Source organism: Podarcis liolepis (genome assembly GCF_965112155.1).
Source record: "Podarcis liolepis genome assembly, chromosome: 1".
NCBI lineage: Eukaryota > Metazoa > Chordata > Lepidosauria > Squamata > Lacertidae > Podarcis > Podarcis liolepis.
Window position 1 is genome coordinate 45854707 of NC_139554.1, and position 21605 is coordinate 45876311.

General features: G+C 42.5%; 1 protein-coding gene across 3 annotated transcripts in view; it reads left to right on the plus strand.

Annotated features, from left to right (window-relative positions):
- The window catches only part of ZFYVE1 (zinc finger FYVE-type containing 1), a 28715-nt gene that overhangs the window by 3993 nt on the left and 3117 nt on the right, over positions 1 to 21605 (plus strand). The window contains exons 2-11 of one of the 3 annotated variants that reach the window (XM_083507329.1): positions 257 to 352; positions 3370 to 4183; positions 10143 to 10647; positions 12407 to 12621; positions 14962 to 15068; positions 15875 to 15983; positions 16545 to 16642; positions 16752 to 16869; positions 17476 to 17646; positions 18434 to 18614. In XM_083507329.1, coding sequence (XP_083363455.1) covers positions 3692 to 4183; positions 10143 to 10647; positions 12407 to 12621; positions 14962 to 15068; positions 15875 to 15983; positions 16545 to 16642; positions 16752 to 16869; positions 17476 to 17646; positions 18434 to 18614 — 1996 coding nt within the window. In that variant the 5' untranslated portion in view covers positions 257 to 352; positions 3370 to 3691. Of the gene's footprint in view, positions 1 to 256; positions 353 to 2123; positions 2453 to 3369; positions 4184 to 10142; positions 10648 to 12406; positions 12622 to 14961; positions 15069 to 15874; positions 15984 to 16544; positions 16643 to 16751; positions 16870 to 17475; positions 17647 to 18433; positions 18639 to 21605 lie in introns of those variants that run through there. The other 2 variants (XM_083507328.1, XM_083507327.1) reach the window with 2 other exon arrangements.

Here is a 21605-nt window from a genome sequence, read left to right on the forward strand (position 1 = left end):
GTGCTATATTCTTATTTACGCCAGGTCATAGAATTGCCTTTCTCAACATGCATCTCAACATGCCTTTCTCAACATGCATCAACATGCATCAACTTTCTCAACATGCATCATTTTATAAACTATCATGTCCGCTTACTCTTAATTTTTTAATTTTTTTTGGTAAATTAATAAGTCCCAAACATCGTAGCCTTTTCTTGGAAGTGAGTTGCTTCTGCCTCCTGATTATTTTGTTTGTCATTTTCTACACCTTTTCCAGCTCTGTGGTAACCAGAACTGTCAAGAGAATTCCAAGAGTGATCACGCCATAGATTTGTATAAAGGCAGCAAGAAGGAGTCAACATCACAGGAATAAGTAGATAGAGATCCCATTTTGTTTGCCTTAAACTATGAGATATCTGTGTGTTGTAGTTATGGAGTTTTGAATGTTGCCTTGGGTTCACCATGTGAGTAGAAAAATGGTTGAAAAATTGTATAAAATGTTCATATCCAAAGTGGTTGCACTCTACTGTTCATACCAGCCCAGTACAATTTTGTCCAAGTGCATTCAGTGAAGCTTACTTCCAGAGAAATGTGTACAGGCTTGTAGCATTGCACTGCATTAGTACGTTTGTTTACTCATAAATAAGCCATTTACTAAGGGTTTAAAGGATTGCAACCCTATAGTCCAATGAGAGTGAAGATACATGTTGCAGCTGAATGCAAAATAGAAACAAAAGGTTTTTCTCATGAAGAATTCTATTGAATTCAAAACATGTTGGTCATTTTTGGTCTCAATAAGCCTTGTATACGCCTATAGAAATCTTTGCTAATTTACACGTTTGGATGTTCATCTTTATTGAACCTACGTGACTTTATTGGCCACACATTTATTCAGTATCATGCTCATATTAGCATATGCATTGGCATCTTTGTTTAATACCCAACACATGTACTTTATGTATAGCATCTGTTTCTATTAATGTGTTAATGTAACATAATCACTTATGCTCAACTAATCTTATATTATTGATGAATAGTTTGAAGATTTCCATTTATACATATATATCATAGTTTCAGGCACTTTAGTTCAAAGTACAATTATTCTGGGAGTGTGTGCTCTACACCAGTGTGTTTGGGAACTGGTGTATAGGAAGGGCAATCACAAAGGAGATTCTGACTAAACATCCGGAAGAACTTGAAGACAGAAAGAGCTGTTTGTGGCAGAGACTCCCACAAGAGGTGATGGACCTCTCCTTCCTTGAAGGTTTAAGTAGAGATTGGATGGCCACCTGTCATGTATGACCCAGTTCAGATTCCTAAATTGTGGGTGTTTGGACTAGATGACCCTTGAGGTCCCCTCTAACTACAATTCTATAGTCCATTTTATCTGTTCCCTTTTAGTGCAACTTGTATTGTGACTGCAGACCGTGCCTGACATCCTCTTCATCCTTCATCAGATTGTTATATAGCGCAATCACTTTCAGGTTCCAGTTCAACTCTACGAGTTTTCTGCCAGTAGAACACCCAGTGCCAAAGCCAAGTTTAACGGACCAACTTCACTCATAGCTATACGGAAGTCCTGCTAGCAATTGGACAGAAGTTCACCGTCCATCAAAAAGATGGAACCGGGAGAACAGGTTCGAAGCGCTTTCTGTTAACAACTCCTGCAGCCCTTGGGATCCCAAGTTTTTGCGGCTAAACTGAAATTCTAAAGATAACCAGAAGGAAGCCTCGCTTTGGGAATAAACCAGAGGGGAGTTTTATGGGGCTCTGTTGCAACCTCCTCCTTGCTCCCTTAGCCAAACTGAACTCCCAGGTGCGCCGCAGTCAACCCTAATATTCCATAAAGGCGAAGAGCTTACATCTACACGAATTTCCACCCCTACCCGATAATCTCTCTTTATCCCTCCGCGTTACACAACACGTTATGCCACATCACACCCATCCATGCATTCTCCTCCTCCTTCTCTGAAACCTCACTCTGTCGCCGCGGCTTGTCACAATTACGAGCCCAGGGATTGTTGAAACTACATCTCCCGGGATGCTGTGCAAGTCGGCTCAACTTCTCTCCGCAGTGCATGTTGGGACATGTAGTTCTGTCCCCGCTCCGAACGCGTTGAAGCGCCGCCCCCTGAGCACTACGATTCCCACAATGCACCCGGCCTTTCCCCCCTCGACCGCTCACCTTCCTGTCTTAGAAAAAAAAATAACCCTGAAGTTCCCTGCGATCAGCTGATCAAGACTGACAACAAGGGGAGAAGGAGAAGAGCTTTGGACTGGCCCCGATCCCTCCTAGGGGGTCCCAGGTCTACATGGTGGGGCTCAGGCACTGTGGGAGTTAAGCCCTAACCCTGCGGGGGAGAGGAAGGATCTGCCCACAGCTCGATCCTTGAAGCTCAGAGGAGGAGGAGGAGGAGACTGTGATCTGATTACTTAGTCACTAAGACTTCCAGGGAGGAAGAGGAGGAGGAAGGTGCCTACTGTTTTTGTAAACAATAGATCGGGATGTTGGGGGGATATTTTACTCCTAGGCAGACCCTGTCATTCCGTTTATTCTGTTTCCTCCCCACCCCGTTGTTGTTTATGAGAAGATCTACTAGTTTAAAAGAAATGTTTAGTATATAGCAATATTTTCCTATTGTGATTTAAAGTAACCTTAAGTAAGCAGCTCGTTAGGTATATGTTTTGCCCTTTTTTTAGGCAATATGGGCAGATAAAAATTTATTGTGCTTTAAGGCAAAAGGTCCTGTTTTGGAAGCAAATAAGTTACAAATGTAAACAGATGGAATGGTCTTACTGTAACACCCCTACCCTCCCTTCCACCCCGTTTGCTGGCTTAAACATTGCTTGACTTACGTTTTTAATTTGTTATTGTCCTAATTTAAGGTAAGTAGATACTCACCACTGGGGAAAAATAAAAACCCAGATTGTAGGGTTTAAAAATATGTGGCGCTTTGATGTGGCTCGCCCTGGTCAGAATTGTTTCCGTGCTTCCTAAGGCTGTAATCCTATATACTGCCACCAGACTTAAGTCAGACTTATTTCTGAGTGAAAATACATAGAATTGGGGCCTATGCCACTTATTTTTTATAAAGGCCCTTCTGCTTATTTTGTGTGATGAACTTTAGTTCGTTCAGATGTAATTGCAGCTGAAATAGAGATCTTGTCTGAGATAGCATTGCTGTGAGCAGACAAATACATTCCTTGTTTTGCAAAAAACATAGATCCAGAAAATGTCCACAAGTGCTTTGCATTGTTCAGGAGGAGTTGAATTGTGGCAGGAAAGCACAAGGTTTACTAATATTGTCTGAATTTTCTGTTGATTTTTTTTTTTAATTTAAAACCACTGATGTTATCTTTATAAATCTTTTTCCTATTATTTTTTTTCAGGCCTTTCAGGGAAAAGATCTGGCTTGCATTTTAGAAACATATCCTTGTTTTGCTTACACATATCTAACCTCAGTGTGACTTTTAAGCCCATAATTCATTTGGGCCTGTCCTTAATTGTGGAAAGCTGCAGTGTTTACATTGGCTTTGCATATGATGATACCATTATAGACGAGAGAAAATCAAGACGGAGACATTCTTTAATAGAAATATCAACATATGCAGAGTTTCCTCAATGTTAAGATAAATACAAATTCTAATCCTTTGGAAAACCAATGTACATATCTGTTAAAAAATTGTAAAGCTAACAGTAAAATTTCTGAAAATGAGTGCCCAGCCTCCAACAGCAGATAAGGGACTGAATACTGCCCTTTTGTGCCAGGAAAGCTATGCTTGCAGTGGCACAGATGAAGCAACCTTTGAGTGCGATGAGTGTGGAAGCCTGCAGTGCCAGCGGTGTGAAGAAGAACTACACAGGCAGGAAAGGCTACGAAACCATGAACGGACCCGAATTAAAGCCGGCCATGTCCCATACTGTGACACCTGCAAGGTTGCCAGTGGGAATATCATGCAGAGCAATATCATAAACTCCAGACAGAGGGCAGCAATAAGATGCCAAGCATGCAAAATTAACCTCTGTGTAGAGTGTCAGAAGAGGACTCATGCGGGTGGAAACAAGAGGAAGCACCCCATTACTGTTTACCATGGCAACAAATCTCACGAGGAGGAGGAGGGGATGGATGAGGAGACCAAGAGGAAGAAGATGACAGAAAACGTTGTAAGCTTCCTGTTGGTAGATGAAACAGAGGAGATCCAGGTAAGAAATGTTGTGAATTTTGAAAGGCAGACATAATGAAATAGTCCACATACTGTGCTAATAATAAAAGTTATCAACCATCTACAACAATAACATATACTACAAATCACCCGTAAAACATCCATTTTCAAGCTCCATAGATGAAAAGCAACTTCTACATTTCTTAAACAGATTCCAACTTGAATTATATAATGCAATTGTTTTTTCTAGGTAGCTGTGTGCTGCAGTTCTTCTAACTTAAAAGTATTTTCTTTTATAGAAAAATTATTGCCTATAAGGTACATTAGTTCCCTGCTTTATCTGAGGGACTCAAGGCAGCATCATATTGGGGGGAATAAACCCAAAGATATAGTATAGGATTATTCATTGTGACTTTTCAACTTGACAGTTGTGGCGTGAATACTTTCTTAAGTGGGCAAGATGCACAGTAAGTAGCTAACATTACAGCCTCAATGCAGTCTTTAAAGAAATTTTTTTGAGAGCCTCTACATATGTGGCTTACATTTAAATCTGTCTCTCTCTCTCTCTCTCCCTCCCTCCTATATGTAGCGCATATAACAAGTATTAGCAATAGCAAAATCAGTTTCCCCTTCTTCCTCCGCCCACCCACTTTCCCTCCCACTCCTCAACTTGCAAACTTTAACAAAGCCACTTGGTTCAAATACATACAAATGAGGTCATGGTCAAAGTCACTTAAATCTGTCCTAACAGAGAAACTCTTCTGTAGTTTGTAGCATACACTGAAGTCAGGAAGCAATGGCTTCTTTGCTATGATGTCACAGTAGGCAGAGGCATCATAAGTCTTCTTGCTGCCACTGGGTTAACTGCTCTGATGTCACAGAAGGAACCTTTGGTCTGGCCGCTAGAGGAGTTGACATCTTAGAATTTGAATTCCAAAGTCCACAAGCAGCTTTGAACTGCATAAGTATGACCAATGCAAGTTGGTTAAGATGTAAACAGACAGATACTTGCTGACAGGGGCGCGGACTTATAAAAAATATTGGGGGGGCCCAGGAAAGCTCATGAATAATAAATAAGCTCATGAATATGCAGATAAAGTGGCGCCGCCTCCTCGTGAGCGAATAGGGGAGAGCGTGCTGCGCCTATTAATCAGCTCCGAAGGAAATTGGGTGGAGCTTTTGCTCGGGAGGGAGGGCAGGAGGCATGCAGCCCGACCCTGTGCATTTTGGGCTGGGGGAGGGTCGGCGGCAGCGCTCTGCTGGAGGGGCGCCCGAGATTATTGGGGGGGCGGAGCCCCCCCAAACGAATTTTTGAGGGGGCTCGGGCCCCCTCAGGCCCCATGGAGTCGGCGCCTATGCTTGCTGATTTGTTGGATGTCAGAATTGAACCTTCATTCCAATTTCTTTTGTAACGGTGCCTACATAATAGTTCTGTTTTTCTGCACTGTGTCTTGCATAGTCTGTTCAGGTTTGAGAGTGCTGTTTGCTGGACCTCAAGACTATCATGGCAGTTAATCATCATACTTACAGTGTTCTTAGTTTTGCAATCCATTGAAAGAGTTAACCTACTGGGTATAAGGAAATTAAAGGGAGGCTGAGATTGAGCAGATAAGTAAAGAGCTTCAAAGAGAATGATGAGTTCCTGTAGAGTCTTGCCAAAATCAAACTCTCAGCTGTAATATGCCTTTAAGGTTAAGGAAGCTTACTGTTGCCTTCGTGTTTGTGTTTGCACAACAAATGGGAACCCAAATTATATCCAAATAGTCCACATACTGTGCTAATAATAAAAGTTATCAACCATCTACAACAATAACATATACTACAAATCACCCGTAAAACATCAATTTTCAAGCTCCATAGATGAAAAACAACTTCTACATTTCTTAAACGGATTCCAACTTGAATTATATAATGCAATTGTTTTTCCTAGGTAGCTGTGTGCTGCAGTTCTTCTAACTTAAAAGTATTTTCTTTTATAGAAAAATTATTGCCTATAAGGTACATTAGTTCCCAGCTTTATCACATTAAAAGAACAACAACAACAACTCATATTTATTGGTTTCTAAATGTGCTTCAGTAGTTAGAACAAAACAAGCTGTCTGAAATACTACTGTAACATTATTGGCCTAAGGAAACTCTCCTAATATTACTTCTCTGTTTTGTCAGCTGGACAACCTTCACTCCTTTGACAGGACAATGACATACTTCTTCCATACACATTTTAAATAACATAAATGCCCATCAAAATATATCCAAAGTGGGAAGGCGTAGTATAACATTGACCTTATTACGGAAATGTTGTGAAATCAAATCTTTAATTTAAACCATTGGGAGAAACTGTCTTTAATGTATCAATTCAATATGACTCTTGCTGAGTAATATTGCTGAGGATTTGAAATTTTTGTTCAGTTGCCAAAAACTTCAAATGCTACGGTGTATGGTTGTATACCATGAAATATGGAAGTAATAAAGTTTCAGTTGTTCTAGTTCTGATCTTACTGCTCAATGATCCATAATTCCAAAATTCCACTTTTTTTGTTGTTTCTCCATATACACGTGGACAAGGATATGCAATCACATAGATCACATGTGTGGAGTGACATGTAATGAAATCCCTTAAAACAAAAGCTTTACCATCTTTAGGATTAAAAAATTGTTTTGTTTGTACAGGTTGTACAGATCTGGAATATTAACTTTGTTAAAATGTCCTTTAGTAATAAAGGGTTTCATGTGGTAAAGTGTAACTGAATATACTATTTTTTCCTTCACATTTAAAGATCCAATATCCTACAACAGGCAAATCCTGGAGTATCTTATATTAAGTATCCGTGTTTCAGTACAATATGTCTAATAGGGAAAGGTATTCTGTTACATTTCATATACCTGAAAAGGTTTTCCCCCCTGCTTTTGAACTGACCTCTTATCCTACAATAGCTCATACTCAATATTTAGCCTTCTTTATACCCTCTTGATGAAAATCTCTTTGTTTCAAATCGTGTGTCTGTGTCCCTTTATTCAAAATATTGGACAATTATATTTCAGTCTTAGAAATTGTCCAAATGGCAGTGATACATGTGGAATGATTCCTGTTTTAATATATAATACGATGTTATTGTCGCTTGTACTGTATTTTTTACACAAATTTGTCAGTGTTATTTATAAGTAAAAAATTATATCTATTAAAAATCCATGTGCACTAGTGATATAAGGATCAACTGTGTTCATCCAGGTAAGAAATTCCCAAACACCACTATTTAAACCCACACTGATATATATCATCAGTGATATATATCAGTGATATATGCCATGCAGTGTACATGTGGATTTTTCTCTTTGTACAAAATTGTGGTTGTTTCTAAGTGGGACATATATTTATAACATTGCTCATCAGAATTTGGGTGTTTTGGAATTTCTTACTTGGCTGAACAGGGTTGATTCCTGCATCAAATTCACTATGGATTCACCACATGTACCATTTTTGGACATTTATGTCCAATGCTTTCTAACAAACAAATCTGACTGACTGACTGACTGACTGACTGACTAGGTGGGGCTGAGAATGCCCCCTGTCTGGCACCCTGGAGGGCTGTTCAAGCCAAACAATAGAGGGACCAAATAATCAGACTAGGTATAAGGCCACTTCCTAAGTAAGGCATCCACTGTCAGTTTCCATACTTAGTGATAAGGGAATAACTTTCCCCTTATCCATCTATACTGTTTCTATTGTATAGTCAAATGCTAGTGACTGACACTGAGGTAAAGCTTTCTCTGTTACAGAGATAAGGAAAAGTGTAACTGGGTGGGGTTCTGGGTATGAGGTTGCTATTGCAGGCAGAAGAAGAGCACAAGTGAAATAAAATGGCAGCCCTAACAACAGTGTGAAAGCTTACAGGCTTGTAAAATGCGTTGTAACTTCTGTTCTCTTCTTAGGCAAGTCTAGAGATGGGAAGGCCTGGAAAAAACCCGGAAAACTGGGGGGAAACCAGTCCCCCCCTTTTTTCACCCCCCCAAGCTGTTTTTTCCCTGTTTGGGAAAAAAACGAAAAAAACCCCTGGTTTTTCTCCCAATTTTCCGCTTTTTTCCCAGGCCTTCCCATCTCTAGACGGTGGTAAGGTTCCTCATCTACAGGTCAGATTGAAAATAACCCATTTATAAACTGGTGCAGTTCCACTGACTTTGAATAGACTCCTTAGGAGCAAGGGTGTCATATCTCATGGGCAGCAAGCAGTTATGAATATCCTTTTAGAGAAAGCTTTTAAAAAATGATTTACCTATTAACTTTGACTTTATTGTGGGGTGCTGTTTTTAGCTCTTTTATAGCTTGACTGTCATGCTGTCTTGGATTTTCTTTTTTTATTACTGTTTTATATCTTTTTAAAGTTGAAAGTTCTTTTGAAAGAGTTATCTCTCTGATGCAACTACAAAAGTTGTTGAATTAACAACACAACCCTGTACTCGGAAGTGAATCTCACTCTGTTCAACAGGGCATACTCCCAAGAAGGTTTTTATAGGATTCAGCCTCAGTTTTCTATCTCATTTGTCCTTGTTTCTAGCTGTTTCATCAGCAATGGGTGGGTGGATGGAGCTGTTTTCTAATGCCATAGATGTCAAGGTTGTATTTGACTTAAGTGAGGACAAACCTTCCTGTGGCTTGGCTTTAAGGCCTTCAGTTATGGCTTAGCAGCACATCTGTTCTCTTTTCTAATACAGTGGTGCCTCGCAAGACGAAATTAATCCGTTCCACGAGTCTCTTCGTCTAGCGGTTTTTTCGTCTTGCGAAGCAACCCTATTAGCGGCTTAGTGGATTAGCGCTATTAGCGGTTTAGCGGCTATTAAAGGCTTAGCGGCTATTAAAGGCTTAGCGGCTATTAAAGGCTTAGCGGATTAGCGGCTAAAAGGCTATTAGCGGCTTAGCAGCTTAGAAAAAGGGGGGGAGCGGGAAAAAATCGGAACACTTGCAAGACGTTTTCGTCTTGCAAAGCAAGCCCATAGGGAAAATCGTCTTGTGAAGCAGCTCAAAAACGGAAAAGCCTTTCGTCTAGCGGGTTTTCCATCTTGCGGGGCACCACTGTAAACATAATGGTGACATTGAAAGTGGATCCCTGACAATTAAGGTTGCCGATTTGCAACCTGGAGAGTCTGCTTCTCTAACAGCCTCAAAGAAGTAGAAGAGAATTCAGGTGTGGCTTCTCCCTCAAAATATCTACCTTCATTTAAATAGTGTACATTGTGGAAAATTGCTGTACCATTTTTAAAGGCTGCAAGACAAGCAGAAACTTTTCCTCTCGCTTCAGCTGTATGCCAGGAAAAGCCTCGTCCGCTAAATTTTGCTTATCACACAGTTGTTAGATGTAGAGGAGTCCTGCTAAGGAGAAGAAAGATGGTACAATTTATGTGATATATGCTTTAAATTATATGTATAATTTCATATCTCATTGACAAAGTCAAATTGATGCTGCGGTTGGACAAGAAAATACATGACATCCATTCATATATGACCCCCCCCCCAAATAGTTCATAGTTTTAGTTCACATTTTCATTGGCTCACTCCATACTGGAAAAATGTATGTCAGTTGTATGTAATTAAAGTGGCAAAGAATCTATGATTGGATCATATTTTTTCCTGGAGGTAAGATAACAGCATAGTTCAACTACGCTCAAATATAATAACAGAATGTTTTCTAGATGCTAATAATTTTAAAATAGAGTAAGAGTAAAGGGATAAATCCTTGCACAATCATTTAAGTTTTTTGCCCCTCTTGCTAAGATGCGACATCCTTAGGCAGGAATGTAAATATTCCTGTGTGGGCTAGCTATGTTACCGTCCATTCCTTGCCTAAACAAAAATGTCTTTAGCAGGCACCAGTATCTCAGAGTGTTACTGGCTAAAAGAATGTCACTTGCAGTTACAAGTCATGTCCCAGAAGCAGGACTGTTTCAGCAGTGGGTTCTTTCCATTAAAAAGTTCTAACGCAATCTTTCTCTTCTTGTCTTGGAAGGTGGCAAACGAAGACGAATTTATCAGGAAACTGGACTGCAAACCTGATCAGCACGTAAAGGTGGTGTCTATTTTTGGGAACACTGGGGATGGCAAGTCTCATACCCTTAACCACACTTTCTTCTACGGCCGTGAGGTTTTTAAAACATCTCCCGCTCAGGAGTCTTGTACGGTAGGGGTTTGGGCAGCCTATGACCCTGTCCACAAAATGGTGGTGATTGACACAGAGGGTCTTCTGGGGGCCACTGTCAACCTGAGTCAGAGGACCCGGCTGCTTCTGAAGGTCTTGGCTATTTCGGACCTTATCATCTACCGTACTCATGCTGACAGACTTCACAACGATCTCTTCAAATTTCTTGGAGATGCCTCAGAGGCCTACCTAAAACACTTCACCAAAGAACTGAAGGCAACCACAGCCCGTTGTGGCCTGGATGTTCCCTTGTCCACTTTGGGCCCTGGAGTCATTATCTTCCATGAGACTGTATACACACAGTTACTAGGTGCTGGTGAGTAGACGCACGTTGGTTGCTGCAATGTCAATCACTTGGGATGGATCTGTATCATAACACAGCCAGAGTTGGGTGTTGCTACGTGGAAGATTTGGGGACTGAATCCTGACTTAGCTCACTATCTAGAATATAGAAGGTGGGAGTTAATGTGCTGGGAGTTTGCATCTGGCAAATAGCAAAGCATAAGCCAGTTAGCTTGGATTATGTGTATTTTGTGTGACTATGACTTTTGGGATCACATTTCATCGTCCTTTTTTTAAAAGCAAGGAGAAGAAGGAAGTTTCTAGATAGCCTAGCTGTAAAGCTAGGGTTGAAAGCATGTGTATACCACCTGTTGAAATCTCAGAAACTAGAGGCAGGGTTGACCAGAATTTCCAGTGGCAGGAAGCATGGCTTCATTGTCTTCCATAGTTTTTCCCTTGATACCTAACAGAAGCAGACTAAATTATGCAATAGATGCAAATCCTGCTTGCATATTATAGAGTACTTTTATACATATTTTAAAAAATAAAAAGCTTGGCAGTATGTACGTCCCGGGTATCAGCCCCTCACTAAAAGGAAAGGAATTCCCTGTGGACTGACTTTGCTGAGCATTACCAGTAGCTCTGGAGAACACCAGTGAAACAACCGAAAAACTGACAAAGATGCAGAAACTATTTTGTTTTATTTAAGATGTTTTAAAAATCTGCCTTTCAATAAGATGCTTCAGAGCTTTGAAGCAACAATATAATCAACAACAACAAAATGTAAATTAATAAAACAAGCAGTAAACAGTAAAGACAGCCAAATAAGCATTTTAAAGAGCAGTGGTAAGTGGTCCAGCTGGTATATTCAGCAGCTGAGATCTGATCTGAATGAAAGGAGTTTCAAGAACATGTTCCTGGAACTTTCTTGCAGGAGATGATTCTGCCATCTCTGGAGTATAATGAAGTATAATGTCATTGCCACTGATTTCACAGAAATAGGTAGAGTAGTAAAAAAAAAACAACCACCAAAAAAACTCCGCCACCACTTGTGCACACAAGAAAACAAGCGGTATTATATAAATTAAAAATCCCTTGTTTATAGACCATGGTAGTACAAGTAGTTTATGCTGTTGGAGGAGGAGGCTTTCATCAGTTGCACCTTGCAGTAGATACACTTTTAAAAAAATAATGTGACCCCATCAGTAGGCCATCAATACAAGTGAAGGCAATAGCACTAAAATTGCAGAAATTTAATTGCAGACCTGCATCTAAATAATGATGTAATATTGATGGTAAGGTTTCCTATAAAGGGCTTCTTCTTCTTATTCCCCATTTCTTTCCTCTAATAATCTATTTAGGTTAACAATTTGTAAGCTACTTTTTTTAAGGTATGTGCTGGCAGCATGGAGTTGGATCCAGTGATCCTGTCATCTGCTAATAGAAAAGGGCAGCTGGTTTTTTTACCAGCCTCCCCCCTTCCCTCTAATCTACTCCAGAACAGCATAGGTGACAGGGCGGTGGTGGTGGTGGTGGGACTGCAGGGATTGGAAGAAATTGCCCCTCCACCGGATTGAAGGCCCTTGTGTTCACAGAAATGTTGTTTCTGGGAAAGAAAGGTAACCTTTGGGTCCAGCCTATGCTTTGCTCTAGGTGTTTCCTATTATTTAGGAGAGAATTTGTTGTTTTGATCAAGAATGCACATGCAAATACGTGTAAATACGTATGTAAAAAAAATGTAACTATGTGTGCAAACCTCACGATAATATAGCTAAAGTGATTGAATCTTTTAGATCACCCTTCTGAGGTGCCTGAGAAGCTTGTCCAGGATCGGTTCCGGAAACTTGGGCTCTTCCCTGAAGCCTTCAGCTCGATCCATTACAAAGGAACAAGGACACATAACCCCCCAACGGATTTCTCTGGGCTCAGGCATGCCGTGGAGCAGCAGCTAGAAAATAATACGACCCGTTCTCCCCGGCCTCCTGGAGTTATCTACAAGGCACTCAAAGTAAGTGTAAGATGGTGAATTACTGTTCCTCTATACAAAGACCACAGATTCCGTCGTCACAGCCAGCAGCTCTGGGGGCAGGTGGCTATATTTCAAATTGCAAATTCCTCCAGTTTCATTCGTGGAGGGTTGGACTTTGATTGCCATCAGGTCCCTTAGAAATCAAAGTCCAACCCCCGTCCCAAAGCAGGGTCACCCGCACTCCTCCTATCCATGGAGCAACTCCCATAATATAAAGCAAACAGCAAAGAATGAGAGTTGACCAGAGTAGACAGTGTATCAGAGCTCCTGAAGAGTAGGCAGACCCAGAACAGTACGGCAAGTGAGCCATGCCAAGAGAAAATGGACACCCCGCCTCCAGTTAGGCTGACACCGAGGGAAATTGAGGACATTGGCAGGCTTACAACTAACACTGAGGTCTGATTTGTACTTCCTGACTATTCCAGTTGCCCAGGGCATATCAGCTTCTGTGAGTTGTTTTCTTCTTTTAAAAAAAGGCCGGAAGAAACTTTGGACTGGGTTTGTGGAGTAGGTGAAAAGAGTACTTCATCAAGCCCATGTCTCTTTAATACTTTCCCCCAGTGTTTACAAATGTAGTTTCTACAGACACTGTACTTCTACTAGTAGTAATGTGCCATAAATGGCTAAGCAAGGCAGGACTAAGCTGCTGTAGTACAATGGAAAGATCCTTCTTGTTGCCAGGGTAACTGAGAGTCAGGACATGGTCTCCAGGCAACAACCTATTCTCTGACTTGCCTTGATTTTTTCCCTCAGTTTCCTTAAATGGTTTTTCATCTGTAGATAGCAAAGATGTAACATCTGGAGCTAGTGGAGGTCAAGAGCACAGCTCTTCAGGGGACAATGTAAGAGTCTGAGTGGCTGTCAGGGAAAGTGTGTGAGCAAATGCTTGAGTATTTTAAAACGAGGGTGGATATGTTTTTGGAGGAGAGAGTTTATATGTTTGCAATTAGAAGTTTTACTGCAACACATCCTCCACTGAGCATTTATTATACAATTAGATCTTTCCCATGTAATGAGAAGATGTATTTTTTGACTTCTTCCTATATTTATTGTGGTGTTGTCACTAGCAACACAATCCTTAACATGTTCTCTCAGAATCCTATGATTATTTAGGCTGTGCTCAGTGGGGTTTACTTCCCGGAAATTGTGCATGGCATTGCAGCTGAACTTTTCTTTTCCACAACCCCTCCTTGTTCAGTTTATGATTTGACAGGCATTTTTACAGTACGTGAAGAGTATAGTTACCCATGGTTTTAATGTTCATTATTCATTCATGGCTTATCTATTTATGGATGTTGCAGTGTGAAGTATACACTTTCTGATCATGAGGTATTTCATGTTTTGTTGCCAGAAGAAAAGTTTCTCATCTGAATTGAAATCAGTTGCACTGTCTTAATCTACGGTTCTTGCCTGCTGAGCCAAAGAGAGATTTTGTGGCTTTAATAACTGTGCAGCAGGGAGGAGTTTGTAAAGTTCTGCTTCTCCCAAAATGCATGTAATGGCCAGGCAATGATACCCCTGTAGTCTAAAAGGTTTCCAGGGTCTGCTTGGTGCTTTTGCAATCTTTACATTCAGTCTTTGTGAGCAGGGAATGTGGAGAGAAGTTGCTTACAAAACATTCAGGGAAATTCCTGCCAGTAGGATGCCAATGTAGGAGTAAGCTCTTTGCCTCTCTTTCTCTTTCCTGGAAATTTTGGGTTTTATGATTTATTTTTATTTTATGAAATTTATATACCATTTAATTGTAATAAAAGCCTCAAAGTGGTTTACAAAAAGAATAAATGAATGGCAATATGGCTAGAACCTAACAGTTTTGACAGTCTTTCCATCCTTGTTGAAGATCGGGCTGGGCAATAGCTGGTTTTCAACATCACAATATATCACCAGCTAAACATCACAATGCCTCAATCTATCACGATATATATCCGCCACAGCAGAGAGCCTCGTCAGTCCTCCCTACAGCAGAGGAGGAACTTACTGACAGCAGACCCTTGCAGAGGGCAAGATTGTACCCTCCGCTCATCAGCTTGTGAGCAGAGAGTTTTGTCCTGCTAGGTGCTGTGTTTCCTGTGGGGAACATGCAGGCAAAGCAGACCTCTCCCTCACAATTCAGTTTTGACAGATTAGTGGAACCATCAGATGCTTGTCAGGGAAGTGGCACTGTGCATCTGTTAAAGTTGGCTTGCAGGGTGCGGGGAGAGAAAGATCTGACATGCCAGGCCGAAATAAGAGGTGCTTCACGCTCCTATACCGTTCCATAAAAGTTGGTGTCCCTCTAGCTCTATACTCACTGCTGGTTTCTCTCTCTGTGTTCTGCAGGCACTGAGTGATAGGTTCTGCGGTGAGATCCCAGATGATCAGATGGCCCACAGCTCCTTCTTTCCAGACGAGTATTTCACCTGTTCCTCTGTATGTCTCAGCTGCGGGTAGGTGGAATGGGAAGAACACTATTTGAATAAGATCTGCAGTGTCAGAATTATGCTTTATATTACAATATAATGATTATGTTACAAGCAACCCAGTCATAGGGAGTTGCCAATGTCACTGTTAAATAAAACTTGGCTGAGAAATTCTGCCGTTGGTTATTCATGTCGGGAATTTGCTTTGTTTCTTGTGTTGTTGGGAGAACACTATGCTTCCGAAACGATCTTATTAACTTTAAATAAAATCCAACATTACTGTACAGTTGTACCTCTGTTTACGTATCCCTCTGGATACGTAAACTTCAGGTTGCAAATGCATACACTCCCGGGTTTCACTGCATGTGCAGAAGCGCTCAATTGCGCCGTGTGCGCGCGCAGAAGGGCGTCTCCAGTTACGAAGTTTTTGGGATGCGGCTGGTCCTCCGGAATTGATCCCGTTCATAACCGGAGGTACCACTGTACGGTATATATATTTAGTGTGTAAGGCATTGGGTAACATCATAAACCTGGAATCTATATATTTGGGGGTGGGGAACCACTTTTAGCTAGTGGGCCAGATCCAATTGTAACCAACAACCCATGGGCCACATTTGACAGGTGGGCAGGGTTGCCCATCTGCCAGTCATCTGACATAAGGTTGATCTGACTGCCAGCTGAAGCAGTGTGGCTTGCATGTGGCTTGTAATTGTAAAGAGCAACCACTGCAAGCCACAACTGCAAAAGAATGATTGGGAGCCTTAGAGATCCACTGGGGAGCTTCCGGTCAGCCTGCCTTCTGAGTATTTATGTGCTTTGCTTTGAAACTCCAGGTGTGGATGTAAAAACAGCATGAACCATTCAAAAGAAGGGGTACCTCATGAAGCCAAGAATCGGTGTAGATACACCCATCAGTACGATAACAGAGTGTTTACATGCAAGGTGAGTGGAGCAGGTGAAAGAGAGCTTCTGGTACTGGAGGTTGACAAGAAGAGCCTGCATAGCTTATAACCTGCTAAGATTAATGTAGCCCCATCAATCCATGTTATTGTAACTTGCAAGGTGCTTTGCAACCTTTGATGGGTATTCCCTGTATTTTTGAAGTTTTGTCAACTTACCTGAAGAGGTTAAGGAGCAAACTCTGCACCCCCCTCCCTCTGTACATTACACAACCCATCTATGTTTGCAGTTGGAGGCAGAAACAAGAGGATCTCTGAGCCTCTGCTGGGCTGTGAATTCACTTTGGTGGGTCAAAGATTTCACAGCTTTGGGCTAGAAAGAACTAGGGTTTTCCCTGGCCTGTTTTCTGGCACCCACTGTCTACTGAAGAACAGTAAGTTCCTAGTTTTAATGCTGTTAATGTTTTCGTGCATATGTTCAAACCATGCCATTCCTCGTTGCCTCCGTTTTGGGGGAACTAACACCTAACTCTTCGTTGTAAATGGAAGGCATGGACTTTGAAATCTGAAGATAAGTCATTTTAATTGATATTTTGCATTCCAGGCCTGTTATGAACGTGGGAATGAAGTTAGAGTGGTGCCCAAGACCTCCGCTTCCACTGATTCCCCTTGGATGGGACTTGCCAAGTATGCCTGGTCAGGGTGAGTACAGGAGCAGAGGAGCTGTTTTCTCCCTTCATCCTTCCCTGCTCCCATTCTCTTCACTTGGCACATGCTCGAGTGACCAGCTCTTCTTCCTTCTTGACTGCAGGTATGTGATTGAGTGCCCCAACTGCGGAGTTGTGTACCGCAGCCGACAGTACTGGTTTGGCAACCAAGACCCTGTGGATACCGTGGTGAGGACAGAAATTGTGCACATCTGGCCAGGTGTAAGTCTACTTGCATACATTTGTTTCTTGTCCTTTTAATTGAAGGGGAAACGATTAGGCTGCCACAGTAGCAGGCGTTCCACCCCTCTTGTGTTAAATCATCGCATTTCAGGAGATGTTGGCGATGAGAGACGTTTTACATGCCCAGGCCGTTAAAGCCAAGTTTGACACCACCATGTTGTGTCTTGGAGAAATGGATTGAGAAATATGTAAACCAGATCTCTCCTGCCCAGCTTCAAAAAATATTTCCTGTATTCATCCTGGTTCATCTCCTAACCTCTCCATTAAGATGCATCCTAGTGTGTTTAGGCCACACATTCCAAAGCAAAGAGTGAGAGTAAGGGACCAGAGCCCTGCATTTGGAACTTCCATGCCTCTAGACAGAGCTCCTATTTTGAATTCCTTCTAAGGAATTTACATGAAGATCTGGGGCGTCCCAGTCAGTAACAGAAGTCTAATTTCCTTATGTGGTTGCACCGGTGAGTCACTTCCTTTCTCCAAATAAAAGACAATGTATATCTTCTAATATTTGGTAGAGGTCAGCAGGTCAGCAGCAGGCAGGCACAATGAGATGCTAATTGTGCTGAATATCCATTTTTGTTGCAGACGGATTGCAGTCTGAAAGACAACAACAATGCTGCTCAGCGCCTCATAGACGGGATGAACTTTATGGCACAATCAGTGTCTGAACTGAGCCTGGGACCCACAAAAGCAGTGACCTCTTGGCTGACGGATCAAATCGCTCCAGCCTACTGGAAACCCAATTCCCAGATTCTGGTATCTAGCAGTCATCATACTTGCATGCTGATGAGAAGTTCTTTTACTTTCCCCTACTTCTCTTTCTCCAAAGAGATGAAATAATGGTTCATTGCTTGATGTAATGCCTCTGTTGTGTTCTACAAATCTGTTGCCTCTAGCAGACACAGTGAGACAGCCCTGTGTGCAGTCTCCCCCTTTGTGGGCTCTCACTCCCCTGCTTCCCACCAGGAAAAAAGAAAGAAGCCTTTCTGCTCGAGGCTCAACAGCTGGGCCACAGACACCTTTGACGCAGGTGCCAATCCTGAGCCTCATGACAAAATGAATTGTGTCCATCCTGTGGTTAGCTCTGAGGCTGTAGTAGATGCTAAATACCCCTTCACACCTGCTTGCCTTGTCCTAGCTTGTCTCAGGAGGCCTTTAGCAGAGAGCTGTGTCCTCACCATAGGAGCCAGCTCCTAAGGGCAAGGTCCCTTTGCCCCCCTGAAATATTTGAGTGGTTTGGGGCCCCCAGGTTGATAGGCATTGCCATTCAAATGGTGTGTGTGCATTGTGACTTGTGATTGATTATGTGGGGTGCAGCTTACCTTGGCCCACCCAATATTCAAGTTGGCACTCCTAGTCCATACACACACACACACAGTGCCATATCAGGTGTAGGAACAAGTGGATATAGCTTGAGTTCTCTGCTGGCCAGATGTTCCCACCACCAATTTAGCTGACTGAAAAACTAAAAATGCCTCTTCACCCTCTTTCACCAAACTACTTAGTCCAATGGCTTGTTGTCGTGTTTTTTTATCTCCTTCAGAATTGCAGAAAGTGTGGCATCTCTTTTAAAGATAATGACACCAAACACCATTGTCGGGCTTGTGGAGAAGGTTTCTGTGATGGTTGTTCATCCAAGACCCGCCCTGTTCCTGAACGTGGCTGGGGCCCCACACCTGTGCGAGTGTGCGATGGCTGCTATGACAGCAGGGGCGTTCAGTTAGGTAATCCCATCCTGACCATAGTAGGTGTGTGAACCAAAGGGGGGGAACCTATAACCTTCTGTGTGTGTGTGTGTTGGTGTATCATGTTGTGCTTTTAAATGCTTGTCCTTGTTGCCTTTTGTCATCTCCCAGCTGAACTTGAGGTCAGGCTATGTGAGATGTTGAAGATCTGTGATTAGATGTCTTGCTTTGATTCTTCAAAAGCAGCCATGGGGTCCCTGAGTTGGATTGGGATGGCATCATGTGGAGGAAGCTGTTAACCTGTGCTATTTGCATCATCTAAATAATGTGCGTGGAGCCTTTGGCCCTCCACCTGTTGTGGAACTACAACTCCCATCAACCCCAGCAAGCATGGCCAGTGGCTAGGGATGATGGGAATTGTAGCCCAGCAGCATCCGGAGGACCAAAGGCTTCTCAACACCTGATCTAAATACACCCCAAAGTCACTATTTGCCCCATGGGTGGGAGAATGTTCTGATTTAAGGCCTTCTGGTTGCTTATGAAATAAATCGGGGGCTCTAGCTGTGGATTTCCAACATCTCATCTCTTTCATTAGAGGTTTTAAGCAGAAGCTGGGTGGCCACCTATAAGGGATGTGGTAGCACTGCATTTCCTGCATCAGGCAAGATGATCTCCTGTCCCTTCCAGTTGAGTGATTCATCTAGTTTGGACCTGACACTCACCTGCGGTCCTTCCTGTATCCAAATGTAGAGGGCAATTCCCACCAAACAGCAAAATAATGAGAAAGCAAAATGAAGGAGCATAATAATACATTTTAGTTTCCAAATTTCTCAGTGCATTTACAATTGAAGTCTTCTTCCTCCAGGAAAACAACTCACCTAAATCTTAAGAAATCGCTATTCAGATTGAATTAAATCTGCTTCATTTTAACTCTAGAATCAATGGATTTATTCACCGGTTGTAAGAAAATGATCTATTTAATGGCAATAGAGAAGAACAGTGTGTATGTACCGAGTAGCTTCCCCAGAGGAAGGAGGTTGTTGATGCTTTCTTGTCGTTCTGCTCCTGAAGCTGCTCAGTTCCAAACCGACACTTTCATCATAGTTGCCCATGGACCCTGGAGAGCTGACTGGGCTGATGCTGTCATTCTTTATTTTGTTTTGTTTTAATTTCTGATGAGCACTGAGCTAATTGAACACAGCAGCTATCATCTTTTCATACCCTAGAATTCCCAAGGCATTCTGGATTAATAAAGATGGCAGCAGACAGCTGCTTTGCTTGGCGCATTGCTGGGGAGCACCAGGCTGAGTGCTGCCACCCATCTCTGCTGCTGCCATGCTGAGCTTACAAAGGGAGGAGGTGGCAGCACTCAGTGTGGTGCTCACTAGAGAAGCCTTGTGTGCAACCTTGGAGGGCAACCTGCCCAGGGCTATACCAAAGCTGTTTATGACTCTGATAACATACCATTTCAAGACACTTGTGCATGATTCAAGCTAGGAGAACGTATTATAGAGGTTGCTTATACACCTGTGGATAAATGAGAGTTGATTCAACAAGGGGGTATCATAGTGTTTGGACAGATGAAAAAATTTCAGCAGCGAGCCTGTTGTGAAATGTACCTTCCTCTGCTCCAATCAAACGCAGGAAAGTCCTGATGTTCTGGTTTTCAGCAGATGCTGAATTTGACCGTGTCAGTTGGCTAGCCATTTTGTCATTCACAAATCCACTTCCTTCTCAAAAGCAGTTTTATAAAGCTTAACACATAACTTGTATTATTATTATTATTAATTATTAATTATTTATTATTATTATTATTGTTATTACTGTTGTTATTATTGTTGTTGTTGTTGTTGTTGTTATTTATTTATTTATTTATTTATAGCATTGGACCAATGTTTCAAGAGATAGCTAGCCAAGATCCTTGTGTTTTAGGTTCTCTCCCTGACCCCCTACCCTGCAAAGCAGGCATCCGCCGGAAGCGTAACGTGAGACGGTGCCATTGCAAGAGTGGCAGTGGTGGTAGGGAAGAAGACAGGAGTGGCTGGTGCAGTGGGGTGGGACAGAGTAGCAGTGTGGCAAGGACTTCGCTGGGGCAATGGTGGGAGTGCCAGACTGGCTCTGCCAGTGAACCCACACATCCCTGATCTTTCCACTGCCAGTAGCTGGGAGCAGGGCTGCTGTACCAGGAAGGCACTCCTGCTGCATTACCCTGCCATGCCAGCCGCTTCTGAAAGCAGAGCTCCCTCCACAGCAGAAAAGCCTTCCTCTTCTTTGAAGGCGTATCTGTTTGCATCCCGAAGAATCAATCACACACTTTTGTTGACTGTCTCAAGGATCCTATGGCATTACAATGAATTCAAGAACGCCAGTCACCCTTTTATCCCTGGTATAATGGGCCTGTTGTTATTTACAGGGTCTCTTAACCTGAAAGTGGGACGCGGGTGGCGCTGTGGGCTAAACCACAGAGCCTAGGACTTGCTGATCAGAAGGTCGGCTGTTCGAATCCCCGCGACGGGGTGAGCTCCCGTTGCTCGGTCCCTGCTCCTGCCAACCTAGCAGTTCGAAAGCACGTCAAAGTGCAATTAGATAAATAGGTACCACTCCGGCGGGAAGGTAAACGGCGTTTTCGTGCACTGCTCTGGTTTCACCAGAAGCGGCTTAGTCATGCTGGCCACATGATCTGGAAGCTGTACGCCGGCTCCCTCGGCCAATAAAGCGAGATGAGCACCGCAACCCCAGAGTCGGCCATGACTGGACCTAATGGTCAGGGGTCCCTTTACCTTTACCTTTACCTTTACTTAACCTGAAATAAAACAAAGGGGGATCAAGAACCTGTTTCTCCCATGTTCAGCTCATTTCCAACTCATGCTCATGTAGAAACATGTCTTTAAGCATGGACAGATAAGTAAGCTGCAGACTGAACAATTTGTTGCCTAAGCATGAGAAATCACAGCAAATTTTCCTATGGCAGTTAGTCCCCTCATCTGTTGCTACCTTGAAAACCTTCACAGTCACACAGATAGCCTATGC